Source organism: Anolis carolinensis, chromosome 4, assembly GCF_035594765.1.
Source record: "Anolis carolinensis isolate JA03-04 chromosome 4, rAnoCar3.1.pri, whole genome shotgun sequence".
Taxonomy (NCBI): Eukaryota; Metazoa; Chordata; class Lepidosauria; order Squamata; family Dactyloidae; genus Anolis; species Anolis carolinensis.
This window is the reverse complement of record NC_085844.1, coordinates 191,861,193-191,884,451: the sequence shown is the minus strand read 5'-3', so window position 1 is coordinate 191,884,451 and position 23,259 is coordinate 191,861,193. Positions and strand designations below refer to the sequence as shown.

Genomic DNA, 23,259 nt, shown 5'->3' with positions numbered 1-23,259 from the left:
GGAAGAGCTCGCCTCCGGGCTCCTGCGCTTCGGTGCCCGCGCCTTCCTTCCTCTTCTCTATTTCTTCTTTAGGAGGAGGCGGCGTCCCGAATATCTGCCCAGGGCGAGGACTTGGCGTCGCAACGAGCCCAAAAGGACACCCTACACCTCCAGAGAGCCTTGGCTTTGCGGGAGTAAAGGGTCTCCTGGGGCATCCACACCAGGTATGCGCAAACTTATTTATTTATTTATTTATTTGGACTTCAACGCCCACCATTCCTGGCCCCTTCCTTTTCCCCCTCAGCCGCTTATGCCATATAACCTGGAAAATTCACAGCAACCCAATGATTCAGGCCATGACAGCCTTCAACAACACATCCTAGCATTTGTCCTTTATGGAGGCTTCTGCGTTATTTGGTGGAGGAGGCTAAAAATCTGGTAGAACTACAATTCCCATGATTCCTTAGCATTGAATCATGGCAGTTCAAGTAGTGTCAAACTGCATTCATTTTCCAGGGCTGATGCACTCAATGAGAGACTAGTGTGATCACTTATGAATAGAAACAGGCAAGGATGGAAGAGAAATGCACCGCTCTCTTTCCAAAAGAAAGGGCATGCATAAAAAGGTGCTTGTGCTAATTTGTATATGCCTAAGAATGAATTTCTAAATTATTGGAATTCAAAGGGGAATGCCATACATCCTCCCATCATAGTGGGGAAGACCTGTGTGGTTGCTGCTCCCATTTGCTGCCCTCCTCCTACTCCCTGCTCTTATGGGACAAGCCAGGGGCTCATCTTCACTGCAGAATTCATAGAGTTTGACACCACCTTAACTTCCATGGCTTAATGGCATAGAAGCATAGGGTTTTTAGTTTGGTGAGATGCCAGCCTTTGTTTGGCAGAGAACACTAAGAACCTTGTAAAATTACAACTCCCATGATTCAATAACATTTAAAGTGGCCGTTAAAGTGGTGTCAAGTTGCATTCGTTCTAGATGCAACATAGGTTCCAAACAGAAGAGACCTTCCTGAAGAGCACAAAGTGCCCTTTGAGTTGCATTTGCCAAACACATTCATCTCGGGAGAGACACTCCCTCAAGAAGGTTCAGGTTGCATCAGTACTGCTGGCTGAATGTGAAACATGTTTTGCCCCAAGCACAACTGCTCCTGCTTTCCCTTTCTGTTCCCCTCCCAGTTTGTGCTTCTTCTGTGGCCACAGAATCCCCAAAGTCAAAGGACCTTCTATTTCAGGCATGGGTAAACTTCATTGTTTTGGACTTCAACTCCCACAATTCCTAACAGCCAGTAAGCTGGCTGAGACTTCTGGGAGTTGACATCCAAAACACTTGGAGGGCCAACGTTTGCCCATGCCTGTTCTATTTGGTGTCTATCCATCGGTGCAACCTAGCCTCCAGAATGTCTTTAATGTCCAGAACATAATTTACTTACTGTTCTCGCAATGTGATATATGTATGTTGTACTATGCCAGCAATGCCCCTCTAAACTCTGTGCATCACACACGCACACAGGTCATTCCCTATGCAAAAGGTTAAAAAGTAACAAATGTAACTAATGTAACACAGCTTTTAATGTGATCTGTGCTGTATTTACTTGAATTCACTGTATCTTTTGAGTTTTGAATGTATATACAGTATGTATGTCATATACCCAGTCAATTTTAAGTTGTGAATTTTAATTTGCATTGTATCAGTGGATTTTAACTTGTATTTTAATGTTGTTGTATGTCTTTTAATAGTGTTTTTTTTCTTGTTTTCATTATGTTGTATTCCTGTGGCTCAAGGTGGGTAATATATTCTATATACTGTATATATATGTTTATGTGTGTGTGTATCAGTGTCTATATAGACATATTAATATACCATATGCACTGTCTGTTCACCTTTGTTCCATTGCTTTTTTATTTACAGTAGAGTCTCACTTATCCAACATAAATGGGCCGGCAGAACGTTGGATAAGCGAATATGTTGGATAACAAGGAGAGATTAAGGAGAAGCCTATTAAACATCAAATTAGGTTGTGATTTTACAAATTAAGCACCAAAACATCATGTTATACAACAAATTTGACAGAAAAAGTAGTGCAACAGGCAATAATGCTACATAGTAATTACTGTAATTACGAATTTAGCACCAAAATATCACGATGTATTGAAAATATTGACTACAAAAATGCGTTGGATAATCCAGAACGTTGGATAAGCGAATGTTGGATAAGTGAGACTCTACTGTATTTACAATAATACAATAGATAGTTGAAATAGGCAACTTGAAAGGCGCTGAACAGATTGCGCTCTGGAACCACGAAATACAGAGCTAACCTTAAGAAATGGGGCTACAAAGTGGAGTCCACGAGATGCAAGTGTGGAGAAGAGTAAACCACAGACCACCTACTACAGTGCAACCTGAGCCCTGCCACAGGCACAATGGAGGACCTTCTTACAGTGACACCAGAAGCATTTGAAGTGGCCAGCTTCTGGACAAAGGAAATTGAGTATAATGCCATTTTTTTTAACTTTGTGGTTTTTCTATACATTATAACTGTATTCTCAATTCGCTTCTGGCACGATAAATAAAATAGTTGAAATCACAACGATCTTAATTATAAACATTTTGCTAATTTGAATGTATGGAAATGGGCTGACAACATTGGGACCACTGGGTTAAATGGACACACATCTTACAAATTGCAGTCCTTGATCAAGAAAATGCTAAAGGAAGACCAGAAAGTGAAAGAGTGGATTGAATTATATTCATAAAATTAAATCCATTGGCAGAGGTATGAACAACAGCAATCCCTTCATGCCCCCCTACATGTATTAGTATAAGATTCCTCACTGCTGCACATACAATACAATGAATATTTTTAAAGAATTTTCAACACAGGGACACTGACTTTTGGATGCATTGCTTCCCAACATCAACACTAACTGATCATTCTCAAGATCTAAAAGACCTGTATCACCTTGCCCAGCCCTTTGAACACTTAGAAAAAAAATAACATTGTTTAGAAAAAGGGACATCTTTCCAGATCCTATTATATTCTATCCCACTCCCACAACTATAAAAATATGTTTTAATATCTGAGGCTTTAATATCACTCTGTAATGAGAGTATATGTGTAATGTAAGTATACGTGTTAGAATAATATACAGGCAATCCCCAAGTTCCGGACAATATAGGTTTTGTAGGTTTATCTTTACGTTCAATTTCTGTGAAAGTCGGAACAGGTACATTTTTTAAGTGTAACTCCAGCCAAATGTGTGTGTGTGTCGATATATATGCTCTGTGGCATTTGTTTTGCTGTCTCTGCCCCTTTTCAGAAGATTTCACCTCACTTTCTGTCTTTGTGATAATTGGAATTTGAAAAAAAAATGGCTTGCTGTGAAAGCAAGGACAGGTGAGAAAGCTTCAGTGGAGACACCTTTTCTCCATGATAACTTTTCCAGGAGTGGATTTCCCTCCTTAGAGGTAGATTTATCTCACTTCCTGTTGTCTCAACCCTGGTCTTAACTATGAGTCAGATGTTTGTAACACTGAGACTTCCTGTATATCCACCAAAGCTCACACGAAAATAAAGAGATGCCAATACATTATTTTTTTCATCTCCCTTCCTTGTTATCACTGAGCAAAGACAGATAAAAATATGTTTTGATCAAATGTCTGAAGAGGAGCCTTGCCAGGAAGCCAGTCTGTATGATATGTAGATGGGAAAGTATTGTGTCATCATTTTGGAGGTCAAGAGACAGACGTTGGGAGATTTATTTGAAGCCTCCGCAATGGAAGTCTATTATAGGCTGTGTAGTCAATCTGCTCTTTTTCCTTTGTTAGTTCTGGTCCACCACAATTTACACTGTTGACAAACTTTGTTGGACTACAACCCCCAGTAGGTTCAGAGAAGAATTCTGGAGCTGATAGTCAAGAATTCTAAAGGTTGTTGTTCAGTAACACTTGAACAGCACTTTGCCCATCTCAGACTCAAAGGCACAATAAATCTATTCTTCCAAATATGGCATTCAATTATAATGTTCCTCTTTTTGTGATTTTTCCTTTTCTAAAATCATTGGGTAATAAAATACCTTGGTGACTGCAGAAAAGAGACATTAAACCATTGAGCTGCTGAACTTGCTGACCAAAAGGTCAGCGGTTCAAATCTGGGGAGTGGGGTGAGCTCCCACTCATAGCCCCAGCTTCTGCCAACCTGGCAGTTTGAAAACATGCAAATATGAGTAGATCAACAGATATCGCTCTGGCGGGAAGGAAATGGTGCTTCATGCAGTCATGCTGGCCACATAACCTTGGAGGTGTCTACGGACAACACTGGCTCCTTGGCTTAGAAATGGAGATGGGCACCAACCTCCAGAGTCGAACATGACCAGACTTCATGCCAGGGAAAAACCTTTACTTTTAGTATAAGATGTGAGTTACATCTTATGCAATGTTGTAAACATTTCACTAACATATAATAAATCCGATTAAAGTCAAACACTTGTCTATTACATGAAAGCCTCCAAAAAATAAATACTTTTTTGTTGATGCTGCATGACAAAAAAATGAAGAATACCAAAATTTATACCAAAATGGATATTTCCATCAGTATCTGAGTAACCAGGACAACATAAGCAAGCCCTCCCAAGCTGATGTTAAATCCATGGTGGGTCGGTACTGGAGAAGGTAGTTTTCTCCTCCTGGTGTCCTGACCCTTTTTATATTTTATACTAAAGTGATAGAGCAGTGGTTCTCAACCTGGGATCCCGAGATGATTTTGACCTACAACTCCCAGAGTCCCAGCCAGTTTATCAGCTGTCAGGATTTCTGGGAATTGAAGGCCAAAAACATCTGGGGACCCCAGATTGAGAACTACTGAAAAAGAGCAATGAATCAATCAATGTTTAACTCAAACTCATTTCTAGATGTCAGATAGGTAGATACTCTCAAAATATTATCCTGTTGGCCAGCACAACTGCACTGGAATAGGTGGCAATGGGATATATATAGAAAATAATGAATTAAAATCAAGTATGTTATTATTAAATATGGATATTTTCTAATGAAAGAAGGCAGATTTTTTAACCAAAGTGGTTGGTTTCAATTGAGATATTGTATTAAAAGAAAGTACTAAAGAGCAATCCAAATGGTGGTTTCATGGATTTCTGCAAACCACCTCTTGCTACTGTGAGATCTGCAGGGCTAGACAATTACAGTGTAGGTCACTAGATCAAAAACTTACTGTAGCTCATAATTTAAGTTAACAAAATTAATTATTTTTAAACCAGCTAATAATAAGGTCAATTTGGAAAGGGATAGCCTTTACATTCAGGGTTTTGTTCCAGGCACTACACAGAGTCCTCCTCTGTCCTAAGGTATATCTACACTACAGAAATTAATGCAGTTTGACACCACTTTAAACTGGTATGCTATGGAAGTTTTATTAGGTCTTTAGCCTTTTTTGTCTCAACAAACTGCAACTCCCATGATTCCAGAGCATCAAGTCATGATGTCAAAGTGAGGTCAAACTGCATTAATTCTGTAGATGCATCTCTAGAGGATATCAACCAGTGTTTCTAATGGTTTGAACTATGTGACTGATGTGTGTTTAAAGAGTATAACATTTGATACTATAAATACTTTTATAAGGACATCTTAACTGAACTAAAAGGCAAATTGTTAACTGACTAAACCTTACAATCAGACAGAAAGATTGGTAGAGAAGAATTGAAACAATAATGTGAAAGCCATATTCTGAAAAGCCAAGTGTCAAATCCCTGTTCACTCATGGAAACCCACTGGTCACCTTTAGCAAGTCCCATTCTCTCAGCCTTAGAGATTGGCATTGGGAGACATCTTCTGAATAAATCTTATCAAAGGAACCTGGGATAAGGTTACTACAGATGTGTGTCAACAGGAAGGCACATAACAGCAACAAAATACAATCCAGTGAGCAATCTTACACTACCTATTCATACACTGTTCCATAACAGGTAATTCATCACCGAAAAATAAGAGAGAAGAGGATACAGATACACATAAAATTAATATGTGCTTGAGGAGAAATGATGGAATAATTTCAATAACTTCAATTGCAATCGAATCTCAGTAGTTTCAGTTAAAATTGAGATTAAATATATACTTTCCTTAGTTAGACAAATTGTAAAAGGAGCTTGTTCTGTCTGTTGTCCAGGTGCTGGCAACTCAAGGGCAATTTCAAGCTCTCTCTTTGGTCCTTTATCTTTAGAGTACTGTACTTGGAACGATCAAACTGTCAGATAATAATATTCCTCCATTTTAAAGATTAAAAATAATATGTTTTAAAGATTACTCCTCAGCCATTTGATGTAATTAGTTAATTAATTTAGGGAGATAAATGTCAATAATATCTATTTAATCAATCTGACTGATACATCCAGAACAATATTTACTCCTGGTTTGTATTTCACTTAGTCATTGTTGCTGTTTACAGCCACTACTCCACACATTAACATGCACCAAAATCCTTTCTCACATTAAGCATCCTATAACTTCATGCAACACAATCACACAGGATTAATATGTTAATGTCATTAACAAATTACTTATTCTTTCAGTGGACACTAGTTTGTTTATTCTAATTTGAGTTTGTGAAAGTATCCATAAAGGCAGAAGAGTTGGCAATTGTTTCCTGTTAATTAATCAGGAACAAATGGATGTTTGTGGAATTGTTTGGGAACAGTTTCAGGTGAATTTTAGGTGCATCTACACTGTAGAACTAATAAAGTTTAACACCACTGTAACTGCCATGGCACAATGCTATGGAATCATAAGAGTTGCAGTTTTGCAAGGTCTTTAGGCTTCTCTCTCAAAGAGTGCTGGTACTGCACTTGCACCAAACTACCATGCCCATGATTGCCATAGTAGCAGTTAAAGTGGTGTCAAACTGCATTAATTCTACTGTGTAGATGTACCCCATGAAAGATGTGTTAGTTTGGAAAGTCAGGAAAATCTTAATTGTTTTTGTGATATTGAAGTCGAACATGACCCCCTCCCCAATAAAAGATAGTAACTTATAGTTTTGCTAAGGACAGGGACATCAGGCTAGATGATAAGGGTTAAGTCTTGGTCAAATTGCAATGACAACAACAATAACAACAAGGGCCCCTCCCATGTTAGATAGTGTGTACATTTTAATCAAGGCTTTGTGTCCTATATTTCATATATTTATAGCAGAAGGTAACCGAGATATTTTACTGGAGTTTACTACAGTTTACTAAACCCCTGGTACAAAGGGTGTTTGACCTTTTAGCCTGAGGCAAGAGTTAACGACTCTCCTAATCCTTTCCTACACCAGTCAATGACTCACAAACAAAAGGACTCCCTTTTGTTTAGAGACATATCTAGGCTGAAGGTTAGCAAAAGGAAAAAAGCCAATTTTAAAGAACATGCTTTACAATCTTGCCCTTATTTTCTCAAAATTTGAAGTGTATTCTTCTGCTTATCTTTCTGCCTCTCTGTATCACCTTTGACACACATTTTTCTGTTCCTTTAGACTCTACTGCTCATTTTTGCTCCCTTTCCCTTGCCATTCATTTCCCCTTTTATGAACTTTTATAAACTTTTAGATATCAGGGACCCCCCTTCCCCCTCCTCCTTGCATGCTCCCCATTTCCCTTGCATTGTTCAAGTCTCAGGTATCCCCAGTCAGCCTGTTATCGACCGCGATTCGGTGTGGATCAGCCCCGTGAGGGAGATCTGATCCGTCTCCCAGATGAGGGAACAAACCTTGGCGAGCCGACCGAATAGTAGAAAATAACCCGGAATATAATTTACCTGAGACCGAAAGGAAAAGGCTCTGCCAAGTTGAAGGAAAAACCATCAAAGTGTTTATTAAAGCAATTCAGCTGAAAAGGACATCAAGCCGCGATAGATCGACATCCGAGATGTAACAATACATTGAAAATAAAGCCATTTTATACATTTCTAAGTTTGAAGTCTGCTTGAATTTTCTGCCCCGTCCCTCTGCCCATCTGGCTGCTGATAGGTCGAGGGCGCCGCACTAGGCGGGAGTTTGATTTCCCGCCCCGCGCCTTGGCCAATGAGGAACAACCTTCGCCTCTGTCAGGGCCAATCAGGTTGGGGAAGGCGGGAGTCAGCTAGACAATGGGTTTTGGTGAATGAATAATTGGAGTTATCTTTATGCAAAGCAATTACCTGAGGCTAGCGCCTTCTAAGATAATCTAGGATTATGGTTGCTTTGAATAGAACCATCTGGAATGTCCGGGGTTCTTTACGCATGTACACAGTTCATGAATACCTGAGGTGTGACGGAGATGACAGCAAATATTGACACTATGGAATTATGGTGGCAGGACCAGCGGGAAGCTTTCCTAGGGCTCCCCGGGGGTCCAGGATGGGTTTGTGATCAACATTACCATATGAGATTTTATCACCCCGGGGACTGCTCCGATCTGGGGTGGGCCAATCTCTCGCTATGGGCCATGCAGATGCAACATAGATTAAATCTTATGGTGACAGTTTATCCTCTTTTGTGTGTGAAGCCCAGAATATAGGGTGAAGGGAAGGCGGGAATCTTTGGGGTTAACTGGAGTTCAGGCTATGTCTTCATTGATTAAAACATACAAGGGAATGATATCTAAAATAGCAATTAAAAATAATATCTAAGATATGCCATACATTCACTGAGGGGAAGTTCATGTAAAGTATTTGGGGAATTCAGTGTGTGTACCAGCAAATTCATAATATAGTCAAAGTTCATGCACAGAGTTCATAGGCGATAGAGGAAATTCATGGAAATGTGGGTCATAGTTCATGAAGAGTTCATAAGCATCTCAGGCATTTGGAGGTTCATAAAAATAATAAAGTGAAGGAATTCAGGTTGATTTCTGTCCTTGGGAGCCCAGCAATCCATGAAACTGTAGGTAAGTATATGAATGAGGAACCCGTTCATTCATAAAAATGAATGAATGAACCAAAGAAATTCATCCAGGGAGCTCTTGCTGCCGTCGAGATCACAGCTGGTCCTTGGAGAAACTACACTTCTCTCCCAGGGAATGGCAGTCCACCACCAGCAGCCCTGGGAGAAACTTGTGTCCCCGCAAAAGCAACCCACCAGCCGCGGGAGCCGAGAAGTGGCGCGGGGCTGCAAAAGAGCAATTGGAACCGGCTTTTTGACAGTCAGCTGTTTTGAAGTTTTAAAATGGACCAATTCTGGTACTGTTGGTTGTCCCGGAACCAGGAGCCCCAAAAAGTGTTAGATATAAAAGATAGGCATGCTTGGAATATTTTTGATGAAGTTATGGGTCAATTTGTTCCGTTCGCCATGTTATTCAATGGCAGGGAGAGCGCGACTAGGTTAATGGAGGGAAGGAGAGAGGAGTTAATGGAGGGAAGGAGAGAGGGAGTCAAGAAAGGATACAAAATAACCACTTGAGAGGATTTCAGGTTAAAGGAGAGGATACTTTTTATTCAAGGATTAATTACAATGTCAGGGCTGGGGATAGCAGTGAAAAGAATTTAATAATAATTTGTTGCGGTCAGAACATCTTCCCACTTCGCTGGTGATCCGGATCTGTGGAACTCCCCGCCGCAGGTCAGATGAGTTTAAAAGCGGGGGTCTCCGCTATCAAGCCCATTTGCCTGCCTGGGCCAGTGGGGAAAATTCTGGGATTCCTCCTTAACCCTTATGAAGATGCGGAGGGGGATAGAATTCCCTCCAAACGGTCATAAAGAAGATTGTGTTTGTCTACCTAAACCCATAAGGGATGCTGGACTCCATATAATCCTCCCCACATGGGTTCCTACTGTATCTGCTATCATTTATTATTATTAGTTATTATTTTGTCTTTATTATTTACCTTTATTCTCTGTATAATATCCTTCCCCTTATAAATGGAGCATGGTAACCTTAACCTGAACTCTGGCCAGCACACCATCCTGCCCAGACAACATCAGGATGCCTCAGGGCTATGTATGACAAACATGTGTTATCAGAAACCACCCTCTGCAAAGAAACAATGGATTTTTTTTTCCTTCCTGGACCTCGGAGGGCAAGATGCCAGACCATCTAGGAAGAAAGGAACCTTTTGGACATTTAAATCACTCATCATAAAAGACTCATCTTCCTGGAAGGGAGAGGCAAGGCTTGACAAAAGCCACCTTTTCCTCAGACTTTGAGTCACAGATAATCCTATCACCGATCCTATGGACAAACCAGCAGGTGCCAGACTCCCATTCATGAATCTGGACAAATCAATCAATGAAACCATAAGCCACATGTGTACTTCTTTGTCTCTCCTGTTGCCGCACCTCCATCTCCCCCATTGGCCAGCGAGGGAGTGAGATCGCAGATGGGGCTCACTCTCTCATTGGAGGAGGCCCCTAGTGGCTCCCCCTCAGCTCTGACGTCAGAGCCAATCAGGACAGAGCCAGCCGGTGGGCGGGAGGCGGGAAATTTAAAACTAGAAATGTATTAAAAGTGCTGTTTTCATTGTAAATGTATGCCGGTTTATTTCTGCATCATATTGCGACCGTCATCCTGTACCAGCTGGACAGAATAAAGGCTTCTGTGCTCTCTGCTTCACAAGACTTGGGTGAGATAATATTCTTTGACAGGGAAATTCTGATTTGCTTCTCGGAAGGTTCACCAGGTGTTGCGCAATCCTCCTTGCTGGCTTTGCGCGGATCTGCTCAGCTAGGAGAGATCCCCAAATTCTTTGATCGCGACCTCAATACGACTACCCCTGATTAATAGTGGCATGTGTACTTGACCTACGTAGTTTATTTGCACAATCCTGTGATTCTTTGCTTTTGGAAATTAATCCTGTTTCGGCATGTTTAATAAAAATTGCTTGCTTGCTTAACAGTGTTTATATCCCACCTTTCCATTAAAAATAGTGCTCAGGATGGCTAAGAACATCCTGCCAAAAACTCAAATTAAGCAATGGGTGCATCTACACCAGGCATTTACAACAAGTGTTTTGTGTGTTGTCAAAGGCTTTAATGGCCGGAATCACTGGGTTGTTGTGAGTTTTCCAGGCTATATGGCTGTGTTCCAGAAGCTTTCTCTCCTGACATTTCACCCACATCTATGTCAGGCATCCTCAGAGGTTGTCTCTTTGAGGTAAGTGTGAATGTTGCAACTGGTCACCTTGATTAGCATTGAATAGCCTTGCAGCTTCAAAACCTGCCTGCTTCCTGCTTGTGGGAATCCTTTGTTGGGAGGTGTTAGTTGGCCCTGTGTTTAGTTATTATTATATATTGCCTGATTAATTCATGTCTGGAATTCCCGTTTTCAGAGTGTTGTCCCTTATTTACTGTCCTGATTTTAGAGTTTTTTTAAATACTGGCAACCAGATTGTGTTCATTTTAATGGTTTCCTCCTTTCTGTTGAAATTGTCCACATGCTTGCGGATTTTAAGGGTTTCTCTGTGTAGTCTGACGTGGTGGTTGTCAGAGTAGTCCAGCATTACTGTGTTCTCAAATAATATGCTGTGTCTAGGTCGGTTCAGCAAGTGCTCAGTTTACCAGCTGTTAGGATTTCTGGGAGTTGAAGGCCAAAACACCTGGGGACCCAAAGGTTGAGAACCACTGTTTTAAAGGTTTTATTTACCTTTTTGCAGCAGGAGTGGGTTAATAAAGCAATCAAAAGAGAAAGTGTGGATGGCAGGAAAAATATATTTGTGAAGACACAGAGGTGATTCCACTTCCCAGAATTTCAGCAAAATCAGAGGCTGGCTGCAGGAATAATTCTCCCCATCTGTTTTCTCTGTGCTTGGATGATCAGGGACTCTTAGTTTGAAAGGAACCTATGACTCACCCCCTGGGTTGAGAGCGGGGTGGAGATTATGCCTAAGAGGAGCTCTGCTGCACAAACACATTTCACGGTCAGCTTTTCTGCTGCTTGGCTTCGTCCACTTTCCCCACCAAAGGTAAGTTTCAAGATTTATTTATCCTTGTCTCAGATAGACTTGAGAATTAGATGAATGGAATGTATTTAATTTGTCCTCCAAATAAATGCATTTTGTCGGTAGGAACCGGATTCCAAGAATAGGGCTTGACATTAAGTAGGTCAAGGTTTCCATTGTGTCTAGTTGTTCTTGTATGTACATCTTTTCCGATACATTTGGAGCAAAACGTGTTTTGAAAACCAACCTCTGATGTTTCTGGAAGGTCAAATGCAGATTATATAACCCAGATGTGTACAAAATTTCAGTATGAGATCCTAAAACTAGTATTAGAAAACTTCAGATTATAAAGGCAGAATCATTGTTTTAGGGCATATATATATTATTTACAGCAGACTCTCAGTTAACCGGCACCTATGGGGATTGATAGATGCCACATAAATTAATGTCTGGTTGCTTGAGAGTTACTATTAAAAGAGGCCTAACTAATACTATATACCATACTATACCATACCATTAATTCTGTATTGACTTGGTATTAATATTGAAATACAGTAATTAAAATCAAATTAATAATAATAATAATAACAGTAATAAATTTTATGTATTACCTGCCTCTCTTCATGGTTCAAGGTGGGGTACAACATACCTAAAACACAGTTAAAGATAAACTCAATGTACCACAGTTTTACTGTATTACATTTTTTTTAATTTAAAGTATTATTTCTTTGATTTTTACATTTTAAATTTTTTTGCTGGTTGCATGAAGATTCTTATTGATAATGTTCTGGTGAACTGAGTGTTTACTGTATATATATTCAGAATTAAATTATGTTTGAAGGAAGCCAGCTTTCTATGTTTAATGTAGGCCTCTGAGTAGCAGGAATTATGCTAAACTTTCCTTAAAATGGAAGGTTTTTGCATTTTAAAAATATACTAAATGAGTGTTTTCCTTTCTTCAAAATGTAGACGTTAACTCAGGCAGAGCCGGCCCTAGGTATTTTTCAAGTGTAGGCAAACAGAATTTTGGCGCCCCCCCCCCCCCAAACCAATCACTAAAAAATAAAAGCGTTGGATAAGCGAAAATGTTTGATAATAAGGAGGGATTACGGAAAAGCCTTTTAAACATCAAATTACATTAAGATTTTACCAATTAAGCACTAAAACATCATGTTTTACAACAAATCAACAGAAAAAGCAGTTCAATATCTTGCGAAGGCAGACCGCAGGAGACAGGAGTTGCCTTGATGGCGCCCCCAACAAGATGGCGCCACAGGCAACTGCCTAGTTGGCCTGGTGGTTGAACCGCCTCTGAACTCAGGCCAAGAGACTCTGTTGGGAGTTGTACTGCTGTGAAGTGTTTTAGGCATGTGAATAGGCTTTTAATGGTTTTAAAGGTTTAAACTGTTTATTTTTAATACTTCCAGTGTTTAATCCTCTTTTAACGTTTGTATGTTGTTAGGTTTGAAATAATATATTCCTTTGTTTTTGTGTTGGTAGCTTTGAGTCTCTTTTTAGAGGGAAAAAGCAGGATAGAAATAATAAGTAGTAGTGTTGGACTTGCTGTTTTCATATGTTTACCTTCAAGTTGTTTCCGACTCTTGGCGAACCTGTATATTTGCATATATTCAAATCATAGAATCATAGAGTTGGAAGAGACCTTGTGGGCCATCCAGCCCAACCCCCTGCCAGGAAGCAGGAAAATCGCATTCAAAGCACCTCTGATCTAGTCCAACCCCCTGCTAAGAAGCAGGAAATCGCATTCAAAGCACCTCCGACATATGGCCATCCAGCCTCTGTTTCAAAGTCTCCAAAGAAGGAGCCTCCACCACACTCCGGGGGAGAGACTTCCACTGCCGAACAGCTCTCACAGTGAGGAAGTTCTTCCTCGTGTTCAGGTGGAATCTCCTTTCCTGTAGTTTGAAGCCATTGTTCCGTGTCCTAGTCTCCAGGGCAGCAGAAAACAAGCTTGCTTCCTCCTCCCTATGACTTCCCCTCACATATTTATACATGACCCTCATCATGTCTCCTCTCAGCCTTCTCTTCTGTAGGCTAAGCATACCCAGCTCTTTAAGCCGTTCCTCATAAGGCTTGTTCTCCAGACCCTTGATCATTTTAGTCACCCACCTCTGGACACTTTCCAGCTTGTCAACATCTCCCTTCAAATGTGGTGCCCAGAATTGGACAGTGTGATTCCAGGTGTGGTCTGACTAAGGCAGAATAGAGGGGTAGCATGACTTCCCTGGATTTAGACACTACTCCTATTTATCTAGGCCAAAATCCCATTGGTTTTTTAGGTGCCACATCACATTGTTGGCTCATGTTTAACTTGTTGTCCACGAGGACTCCAAGATCTTTTTCACACGTGCTACTGTCGAGCCAGGCATCCCCTGTTCTGTATCTTTGCATTTCATTTTTTCTGCCTAAGTAGAGTATCTTGCATTTGTCCCTGTAGATTCCAGTCTCCTTATTACATCATATTAATGACAACATGTAATAGAAAGGAATGCCGTTTAATAAGAAGCTCAAATCTAGCTAATATTTCCAATTTTGCTGACTGTTTTACTGTATTCAGCACTTTTTTAAAGCTAGAAAGGTTTTGTCTAATTTTCAGACATTGTAACCTTTATTACAGTAATTAGATACAACAATTAATTTGTTGGAAAGTTTCTTCCCACGATTTGTTTCAAACTGGTATTTCCTGTTTTTCTGTCCCTCAGACACAACCACTTGTTCATATACATATGGGAAAATAAAAACAGCTTACTGAAGTACTACTTATCAAAAGGCCACGGTGCTAACCCTAACCATAGAAACCCTACAAAAGAGACAAATAACAATAACCTAATCACACTGAACTTGATAGAGGTAGCGAATTTTGCAGTGAAATAAATATGGAACCAATTAGTCAACCAATCAACCAATCAATGGAAGACATACTGTTAATTTGTCATGCCTAATTAATCACTTGGCATTTGCTAGCTCTGAGGTGGGTTCTAGTACATTTAGTGATATATGAAAATATAGTAGACTCTCAGTTAATTGGAATTCAAGCAATTGGCAAAAAAAAAAAACCCAGGAGAAACAATACTTCAAATAAAAATTAAACTCAAATAAAATTTTAGCAGACCAAAACTATTATTATAATACAGTAAAACTGTGTTACATTAAGATAAGTTTCCAGGGCTCTGCGGCTGGAAAAGTTTGAGAATCCCTGATCTAGGGTATTTAAGTGTACATTTTGTTTAAAATAAAGGTTTTATTTTTTATCCCATATGTACTAATGTATTGTCTTAATGCATTTTTAAAATATGCATTAATTCCATAATGTAGATGCACCCTGAAAGTACGAAATGATTAGTATATCTGTTGCAGAATGAATGAGGTTTTGCACCACTTTCTGCCTTGGCTCACTGCTATGGAATCATGGGAGCTGTCATTTGGAGGCACAAGCACACACTGTCAGGGAAGGCTAAGTGCCATGTAAAACTGCAACTCCCATAATCCCTTAGCTTTGACTCATGGCGGTTAAAGTGGTGGCAAACTGCATTCATTCTGCAGTGTAGATGTTTCCTAAGACGACTTCCTCAGAGTTGCGAAAGCTTGTTCTACAAACTTCATGTTCAGTCTCTAAGGTTCTATAAAATCCCATTGTATTCTGAGATTGCAACATGATCTCCAAATTTGTGTTAATGATGTAGAGCAAAATTGTGTAAATTATCTCATTCAGTGCTCACTGGAGATAACGTCAAGGACACCCATCCAGCAAGGAAATTGAGAAAGTCGCCTGGACAAAACATGCTCAGAATGCAGGGCTCTCTCTTCCCCCCCCCCCCCCCCCCCCGGCCCTTTTTTTTTTATCTGAAACATTCTGTACTTTTTCTGTTCCTTTCAAGGAAAAGCTTTGTAATTGTGTTTGTGACAGAGGGATAGAATTGCAGCAGGAAGGAAAATTCTGGGTTCATCAACACTTCAGAGTTAATGCAGTTTCACTCCACTTTAACTGCCATGGCTTAATGCAATGAAATTGTGAGAGTAGTAATTTAGTGAGGCATCAGCTGTCTTTGGCAGAGTAGGCTGAAAACTACAGGGTAAAACTACAGCTCCTGTGGTCTCTTAGTTAAAGAGGTGCCAAACTGCATTAATTCTGCAGTGTAGATACACCCTCAGAAAAAATCAGGCAGAGATGAGCTGCCCTCAGGAGAGCTCAGAAGATGGAGGAAGGATGCAGTTAGGAGAAAGGAGCAAGAAAGGCCAACTGCTTGAGCAGCTTCCATTCACAACCCCCCCCCCCCCCCACACACACACACACACACGTCTGGGTCCGGGCCCATATAGGTTGCAAATCAACACCAAATCTTAATAGAAAATTAGTATTTTTTGGTTAGACAGATCAAATGTCCCTAAATGTTCTCTATGGAGCAGGGGAGAATGTTTAGTGAGAGAAGAGCATCATAAATTTGTACTGAGGTAAACAAATTATTTTATGGTTTCTTGACTTATCATTGGGAAGAGGGAGCCAGCTTGTTTGCTGCTGCCCTGGAGACTAGGATGCCGAACAATGGCTTCAAACTACAGGAGAAGAGATTCCATTTGAACATTAGGAAGAACTTCCTAACTATGAGAGCTGTTCAGCAGTGGAACTCTCTGCCCCAGAGTGTGGTGGAGGCTTCTTCTTTGGCGGCTTTGAAACAGAGGCTGGATGGCCATCTGTCAGGGGTGCTTTGAATGCGATTTCCTGCTTCTTGGCAGGGCATGAACTGGATGGATGGCCCACGAGGTCTCTTCCAACTATGATCTAATACAAATATGAAAGATCTTATTTAATAAAAAAATTGATATTCTCTTGGATGTTTAGAAACAATCAATGATCCATGCTGTTTTTGTCTGTTGTTCTCTTAGGCTAATTCTGAACTTCATTATATGGCCCATATCAAATCATATAATGCAGTTCAGTGCAGTTATTTGGCAGTGTAGAACTAGCCATAGACACAATTTCCTATTGTGAGTCCATATGCACACACATACTAATACAGCAGAGCTCATTAGCCAAGAATAGCCCTGATGTCAAGCAGGGATAAGAGAAATGATTATTGGAGGCGGAAATTCACGGATATAGAGCACATCATTAGACAAAAATCCACTCCAAGCCACATACGTTTTTTCTTCCAGACAGCAAATATTGTGATTGTTAAAAACAAACTGGTGGCATTTAGATGAAAACCTCTAACTCTGCCCTCCTTCCCCCAGTAAATGCTACCTGTTTTTAGGCTACAATTTCAAGATTCTATTTTCAGAAACTGGATTGATTTTGAAATGGGGATAAGTTAAATCTATAATTAGGGGTCTAGCCATGTGGTCGCTTTTACAACTGTTTGTATTGAAACTGCGCAGAGGAGTCTTGTTGCCAGAATCTGAAAATGTCCATTACAAAATGATGAATTCACGCATTCATCTGCACCACAAAAGGAGTGGGGAGGAGTTGGTTTGGATACATTCAGAGTTGGTGTCTCATAGTTTATTTTGTGGATCAGATGCCCCTTGTGCTATTTCCTGGCACAGAAACAGGGAAGGAAAGGAATGTTTGTGGTTTGAGTTCCCTGCTGAAATTATCCATTTCGCACTTCTTTAGGCTTCTACGGAGAAAAAGCATACTTTTCCTGCGAAATTTGTATATTAATAATAATAATAATAATAATAATAATAATAATAATAATAGTACTTTATTTTTAACCCACCCTCTTTCCCCAAGGGGACTCAGGGCTATTTGTAAGGCATTTCCCTGCTCTGTCATCAAAATCCAATGGGTGACCTTGGACAAGTCACACACTCTTACGCTCTATCTATACTGGGCATTTAATGCAGTTTAAAATTAACTTCAAGCTGAGGCAGCCAGACAACAACTCCCAAAGTTCTCACAAAAGAAAGCCCACAATGCACACCAGTGTTCTGTGGTTTGTGTAATCACCATCTGGACCTCAAACTGGTTCCTGGATTTCCCATGTAATTATCTGCATCATGTCAAAACCGTTTTGTTCAATACCGGCTGTAAATTACATTAAATGATCAGTGTAGAGGGGGACATCTTTCCCAGAAAATGCCATGATAGGTTCTCCTTGGGGTCACCATAGAATGGAAATTATTTGGAGATCAACAACAGCAACAACAACAACGAAACAAGTACTTACAGTAGAAAGTGTGCATTTTTGTTAGGGGACCTTTAAACTGGGTTGTTGTATGTTTTCCGGGCTGTATGGCCATGTTCTAGAAGTATTCTCTCCTGACGTTTCGCCCACATCTATGGCAGACATCCTCAGAGGTTGTGAGGTATGGAGAAACTAAGCAAGGAAGGTTTATATATATCTGTGGGAAGTCCAGGGTGAGGGAAGAACTCTTGTCAGTTGAAGGCCAGCGTAAATGTTGCAGATAATCACCCTAATTTGCATTGAATGGCTACATCTACCTTCAAACGTTTCATAGAATTTTAGAGTTGGAAGAGACCTCATGGGCCATCCAATCCAACCCCCTGCCAAGAAACTCCAACCTTCAAACTTTTTTCAGGCTGGAGCTACACTGCCCTATATCCCAGGATGTGATCCCAGATTATCTGGCAGTGTAGAATCGTATAATCCAGTTCAAAACAGATAATCTGGGATCAGATCCTGGGATATAGGGCAATTTAGATCCAGCCTCAGTACAATAAATCCAGATCACACTGAGAGGGGTTTCCCCTCCAGATCTAACCTTCATTATATTATTTTTTTACTTAACAGAACCTTCAGATACTCTCAGAGTGCTTTACGGATAACCCAAATGAGTGCTAATCATCATGCCAGTGGAATGGAAAAATCAAGCGATCAAGAATCTCTGCAGTTGACTGAAAACCTTACTACCTGCACAACCCATGATCTGGGGGAAGGCAAGTCAAAACAGAACAGCCACACTCTTACTATTTCTCCACAATTCAGAAATCACGGTAAGGTCAAAGAGTGTATTGTTTACTTAAATGTGTAACATAGAACTCAGTGCTATGTTTATGTTTTGAAGCCAAACTACAGGCTGGCCATAAATACATGGAACAGAAAGCTAAGATTATAGTGCATCCTCGCTTAAGGCTGTTACTGCTTGCACAATGACCTAAACAAACCAGAAATAAATTATTTATCAAGCCAACCAAATGGAGAATCCTGGCTTGTTGCTATCTCTATGAAACCTGACTTGTTTGGAGGGAGAGAAAAACAGATAATTTGGTATCCTGGGTGGGTATGGCATTTTTTATTTGTTTAGGAATTCATGCTAATAGGACCAAGCTTTGATTGGGTGTCTCCTGCGACCCACTGGTGCACTGGCGTCTCCCAATCCCCAGTTGCCTTCCCCATAGCTCTCCCATGGTGTGGACCTAATATGGTCCCATTACGGAAATGTCAGCATTATGTTTGAAATGTGCTAAAAGATGTGGTTGATATTTTTATGGATTGCTGGGAAAAAAAACCCCAGAATGTTTGCAACACCCTAAATATGAATACATTTTATGGACTCCAGCCCACTTCATTGGAATGCAGGGCCCATGCATAGGATGAAGTTTTAATTATTACTCCATAAAGCTTAAGACAAAATAAAATGTCTTTAAAGTGTCAGAATATTCTTGTTTTTTCAGCTATAACAAACAAAATCAGTTAACCCTCTGAGAATGAATACATCATAGTACTGTGCTATGTTAACCTGTGAACCAATTTGAATACAATTTCAATAAAACTCTAGTCTAACATATTGGGCATGGACAGGGAAATTTATTCTGCATGGGAACTTTTTTCCAATGCCAGCTAGAAGCTTTCAGGGTTGGTGGATTGGATTTCATTGGGGCATATAGAAAAGAGAGGAAAGGGTTAAAAAGAACCACTTTTCCCCATTATGATCCTGATTTTCCTTACTCTTAAAACATTCACACAAAGTTCCTATTTAAATGCATAACAAGAACCAAGTTGTGTATTCAGTCTATTTTGGTAGTGAATTTTGTAGCTGGGGACATAGACCTATTTGACACCATCTCATTTGCTAGATGACATGCTACCATTTCAAGGAGCATCTGACTTTGATTCAGGCTGGCCCAATAGTTCTTGAGAACTAAACTATTTACATACTAATACTGTGGCCTGTGATGCCAGCAGTTTGTACATTTGGATCGACAAACATACATGTGCATTAACTGATCATAAACTTACATGTATAATTAACATGGCATAGCAGCTGGGTGCAAATACGTCAAGGATTTTTGATAATTTCTTTTAGACTTACTAAAGTCTCTTCCACACAGTTGAATAAAATCCCACATTATCTGCTTTGAATTGGAATATATGGCAGAGTGGACTGCAATAACCCAATTCAAAGCAGATATTGCGGAATTTTCTGCCTCTATATTCTGGGTTATATGGCTGTGTGGAAGGGCCCTAAGTCAACACAGTACCTCTTCTTCATGTCAGACTGTTTGAATGTTTATTTTGAATTATAGATGAGGGTTGGTTTGATTTTTTAAAAGGGAATGAATCATGCCAGTTTCTCAATTGCTGCTTGTGTCTGCTGTGTTTAGACACAGAGCGCAGATATTCCTCTCATCCAGGAAGTCCACAATGTTCAAATACTCCTGAAGAAGCTCAAGGCATTTTCTTCCAAGCAGGGGGTAAACGAAATCAAGACTACTATACTACCCAGGATCAATTTGGACATAGTTGCAACAGCGTGAACACCAGTCCACAGTTCCAAGCACCAGAGAAAGTGACTCTTGTCGTGGATGGCACTAGATTTGTTGTAAATCCCCAGATTTTTACAGCTCATCCTGATACAATGTTGGGACGGTAAGTGGTGTCACTGTTTCAGATGGAAATAGAGGGTTGTTGGCTTCATTCATGGAAAGCACTAGGATTCAATAGAGCCTCTGTGGAGGACAAACAGGACAGAACAGTAGCTTTTATATATTTCTCTTTATTATTTTTACCTCCTGAATCACCCCTTGGGTTCAAACCACTTTCCGGCCATATAGAGGTATGGATGGAAGGAAGAAAGGAAGGTAAGAAGGAAGTCAGACAGATAGATAGATCCTCTACAGCTCCAGAAGCAGCTTTTCAAAAACATATTGGGCTACAGGAGGCAGGAAGAATTACAGACGTTCTTTTCCATGAGTCTCCTAGGCACCACTGTTAACCCAAGTCAACATATAGCTGCAAACATCTTGTTTCTTCTTCGTGGTATCTGTGAAATTGCAGATATGGATGTGCAGGTGCAAGACAGCTCAAAACTTTGTACATCCCCTCCCATCCTCCCCGCTGTTCATCATGCCTCAGTTTCTGTAAGCTGCTGTCATAGTGGCCAAAGAACTGGGGTGCTAGCCTCACCTGACTGCTGTATCCTCCAGGGCAGGGTGGGCTATAGAGACGCTATAGAGAATTTTGAGCTGACTTGTATCTGCACATAAGACCCATACGTGTCACTCCACAGATAACCACTCGAAGAAACATGGTTAACAGGTAAGAAACCCAACCATCTTACACTAAGCAAGGAAATGTTACTAATTTAGATTTCAGCTTTATCTTGGGCAGCATGATCAGTGGTCATTGGAGAAAATCTAGGTGTTTTAGTCCAAACTGAAGGAATTCTAGGGATTTTACTGTGAAGAATAGCTTTCCCAAGACCTGGTTTTACATAAACTGATACTCATTTCAAAAGACTTAGATTTTCAGGGCAGGTTTTTAAAAATGCTGGGCATAATGACACCCTGGAATTTGGATAACATTCGAGTTATTTTCCTTTTGGTTTTGGAAACTAATAGGATTTAGTTCAAGGTAAGAGCATCTATGATTTTTTCTGTGGACTCTGATCGGATGGATCAGTTTATGGTCCATAGAAAAAACCATAGATGTTTTAATTTTTTTGCCAATAGAAACATCTATCAGTTGAGCCCTTTGAGGTGTCGTCTCTGCATTTTTGGTAGTATTTCAGTTGCAAAAAAACCCAAACATTTTAGGCAGTAGGCCAGCATAACAGGATGTTAATGCCCTTCCCTGTGCCAAAATCTTGATATGGATTAGGACTATCTGTATCTAGATTTTCTAATCTGAATTTTGACTAGTAAAAGCACATAGTTAAAGTCATGCCTAGTGATCAAATTCAAGTTTTATATTATTGTTTATTAGCAACAGAAACCACAGTTTCCTGGTGTGGAAAGTCCTGAAACCAAAGGGGTAGAAAACAGTAAGGGAAAAGAGTACACGAGCACTCATTCATTCTCGGAATGATAAGCCATGGTTTGTTGAGACAAGATTATTAGGTCTGAACTGGTCCTGATCTAGATCTACACACCTTTCTTCAGGCAACAGAAAATACTATCTCTTCATCAAAGATCCTCAACCGTTCATGATACCTAAAGGCACACACTGTCACCCCCTATGGGATCATTGAGGTCTTCCTGGAGGTTTCATATGAATCTGAGATCTTGAGAAACCTCCAGGAGTAGGACTTTCCAATGAATGCCCTTCCAATTACCGGTAAGATGCAAAGCATGGGTCTATGCTTCTCTATTTTTGGTCTCTAATGAAGTCCTTTCTTTACAGAGAAGCATTTTCTGACTGATACATTCCATCCACAGTTTTATTAAGTTACTGATTTTTGTTATAATCCCTCTCCCTGATACTTTCCTGTTGTAATCTGTGATATACCTCAACAAACTCTTTGATATGATATCATTTATTAATGTCATAAATAAGTAATGAGTATAAAACTAATAGTTTGCATTTATCTGGATAATTCGTTCTTTAGCTGCTCTTAATGTTGTTTGTCTAGCTGTGTGCCAGTATAGATGCCTTAAGAAACCTTGTTCTCTTTCAGAATGTTTGGGCCAGGACGAGAATACAACTTCACTCGGCCAAATGAGAAGGGGGAATATGAAATTGCAGATGGAATCAGCTCCACGGTTTTCCGGACTGTGCTGGTGAGAAAGCTCACAAAGTTGGAGAAGCAGTGCTGTTCCTCCTGTTTGTTACATCCTTATTCTTCCTTTCAAGTTCAAAAGATTTTCAGCCTTCTCAAATAAACATGTTCCTTTCTATTTATAGACCTTGGGGAGATTTTTTTTCTCATTTCCTTCCCATTTCCTGTTTCAAAAATGGTGTTTGCCTTGTATCTTATTGGGTGAATATCTTCTAGTCCCGTCCCATCCCCCAAATCATGTTTGCCATTTGCGGACTTTGGGAACAGTTTTGACACAAACTTCTAAACCTGAAAAAGTTTAGAGCAGGGCTGAGAAGTGTATTTTTAGACTCCAGCTCCCATTAGATCTAGCCAGGAGAGAAAATGCTGAAAATTGCTGGGAGTTCA

General features: G+C 40.1%; 1 protein-coding gene across 2 annotated transcripts in view; it reads left to right on the top strand.

The window, feature by feature from the left end:
• The first annotated feature begins 76 nt into the window (after positions 1-76).
• The window catches only part of kctd20 (potassium channel tetramerization domain containing 20), a 32,526-nt gene continuing 9,343 nt past the window's right edge, over positions 77-23,259 (top strand). The window contains exons 1-5 of one of the 2 annotated variants that reach the window (XM_008109748.3): positions 77-203; positions 11,772-11,916; positions 18,666-18,868; positions 20,480-20,744; positions 22,771-22,873. In XM_008109748.3, coding sequence (XP_008107955.1) covers positions 18,706-18,868; positions 20,480-20,744; positions 22,771-22,873 — 531 coding nt within the window. In that variant the 5' untranslated portion in view covers positions 77-203; positions 11,772-11,916; positions 18,666-18,705. Of the gene's footprint in view, positions 204-11,591; positions 11,917-18,665; positions 18,869-20,479; positions 20,745-22,770; positions 22,874-23,259 lie in introns of those variants that run through there. The other variant, XM_016993306.2, reaches the window with a different exon arrangement.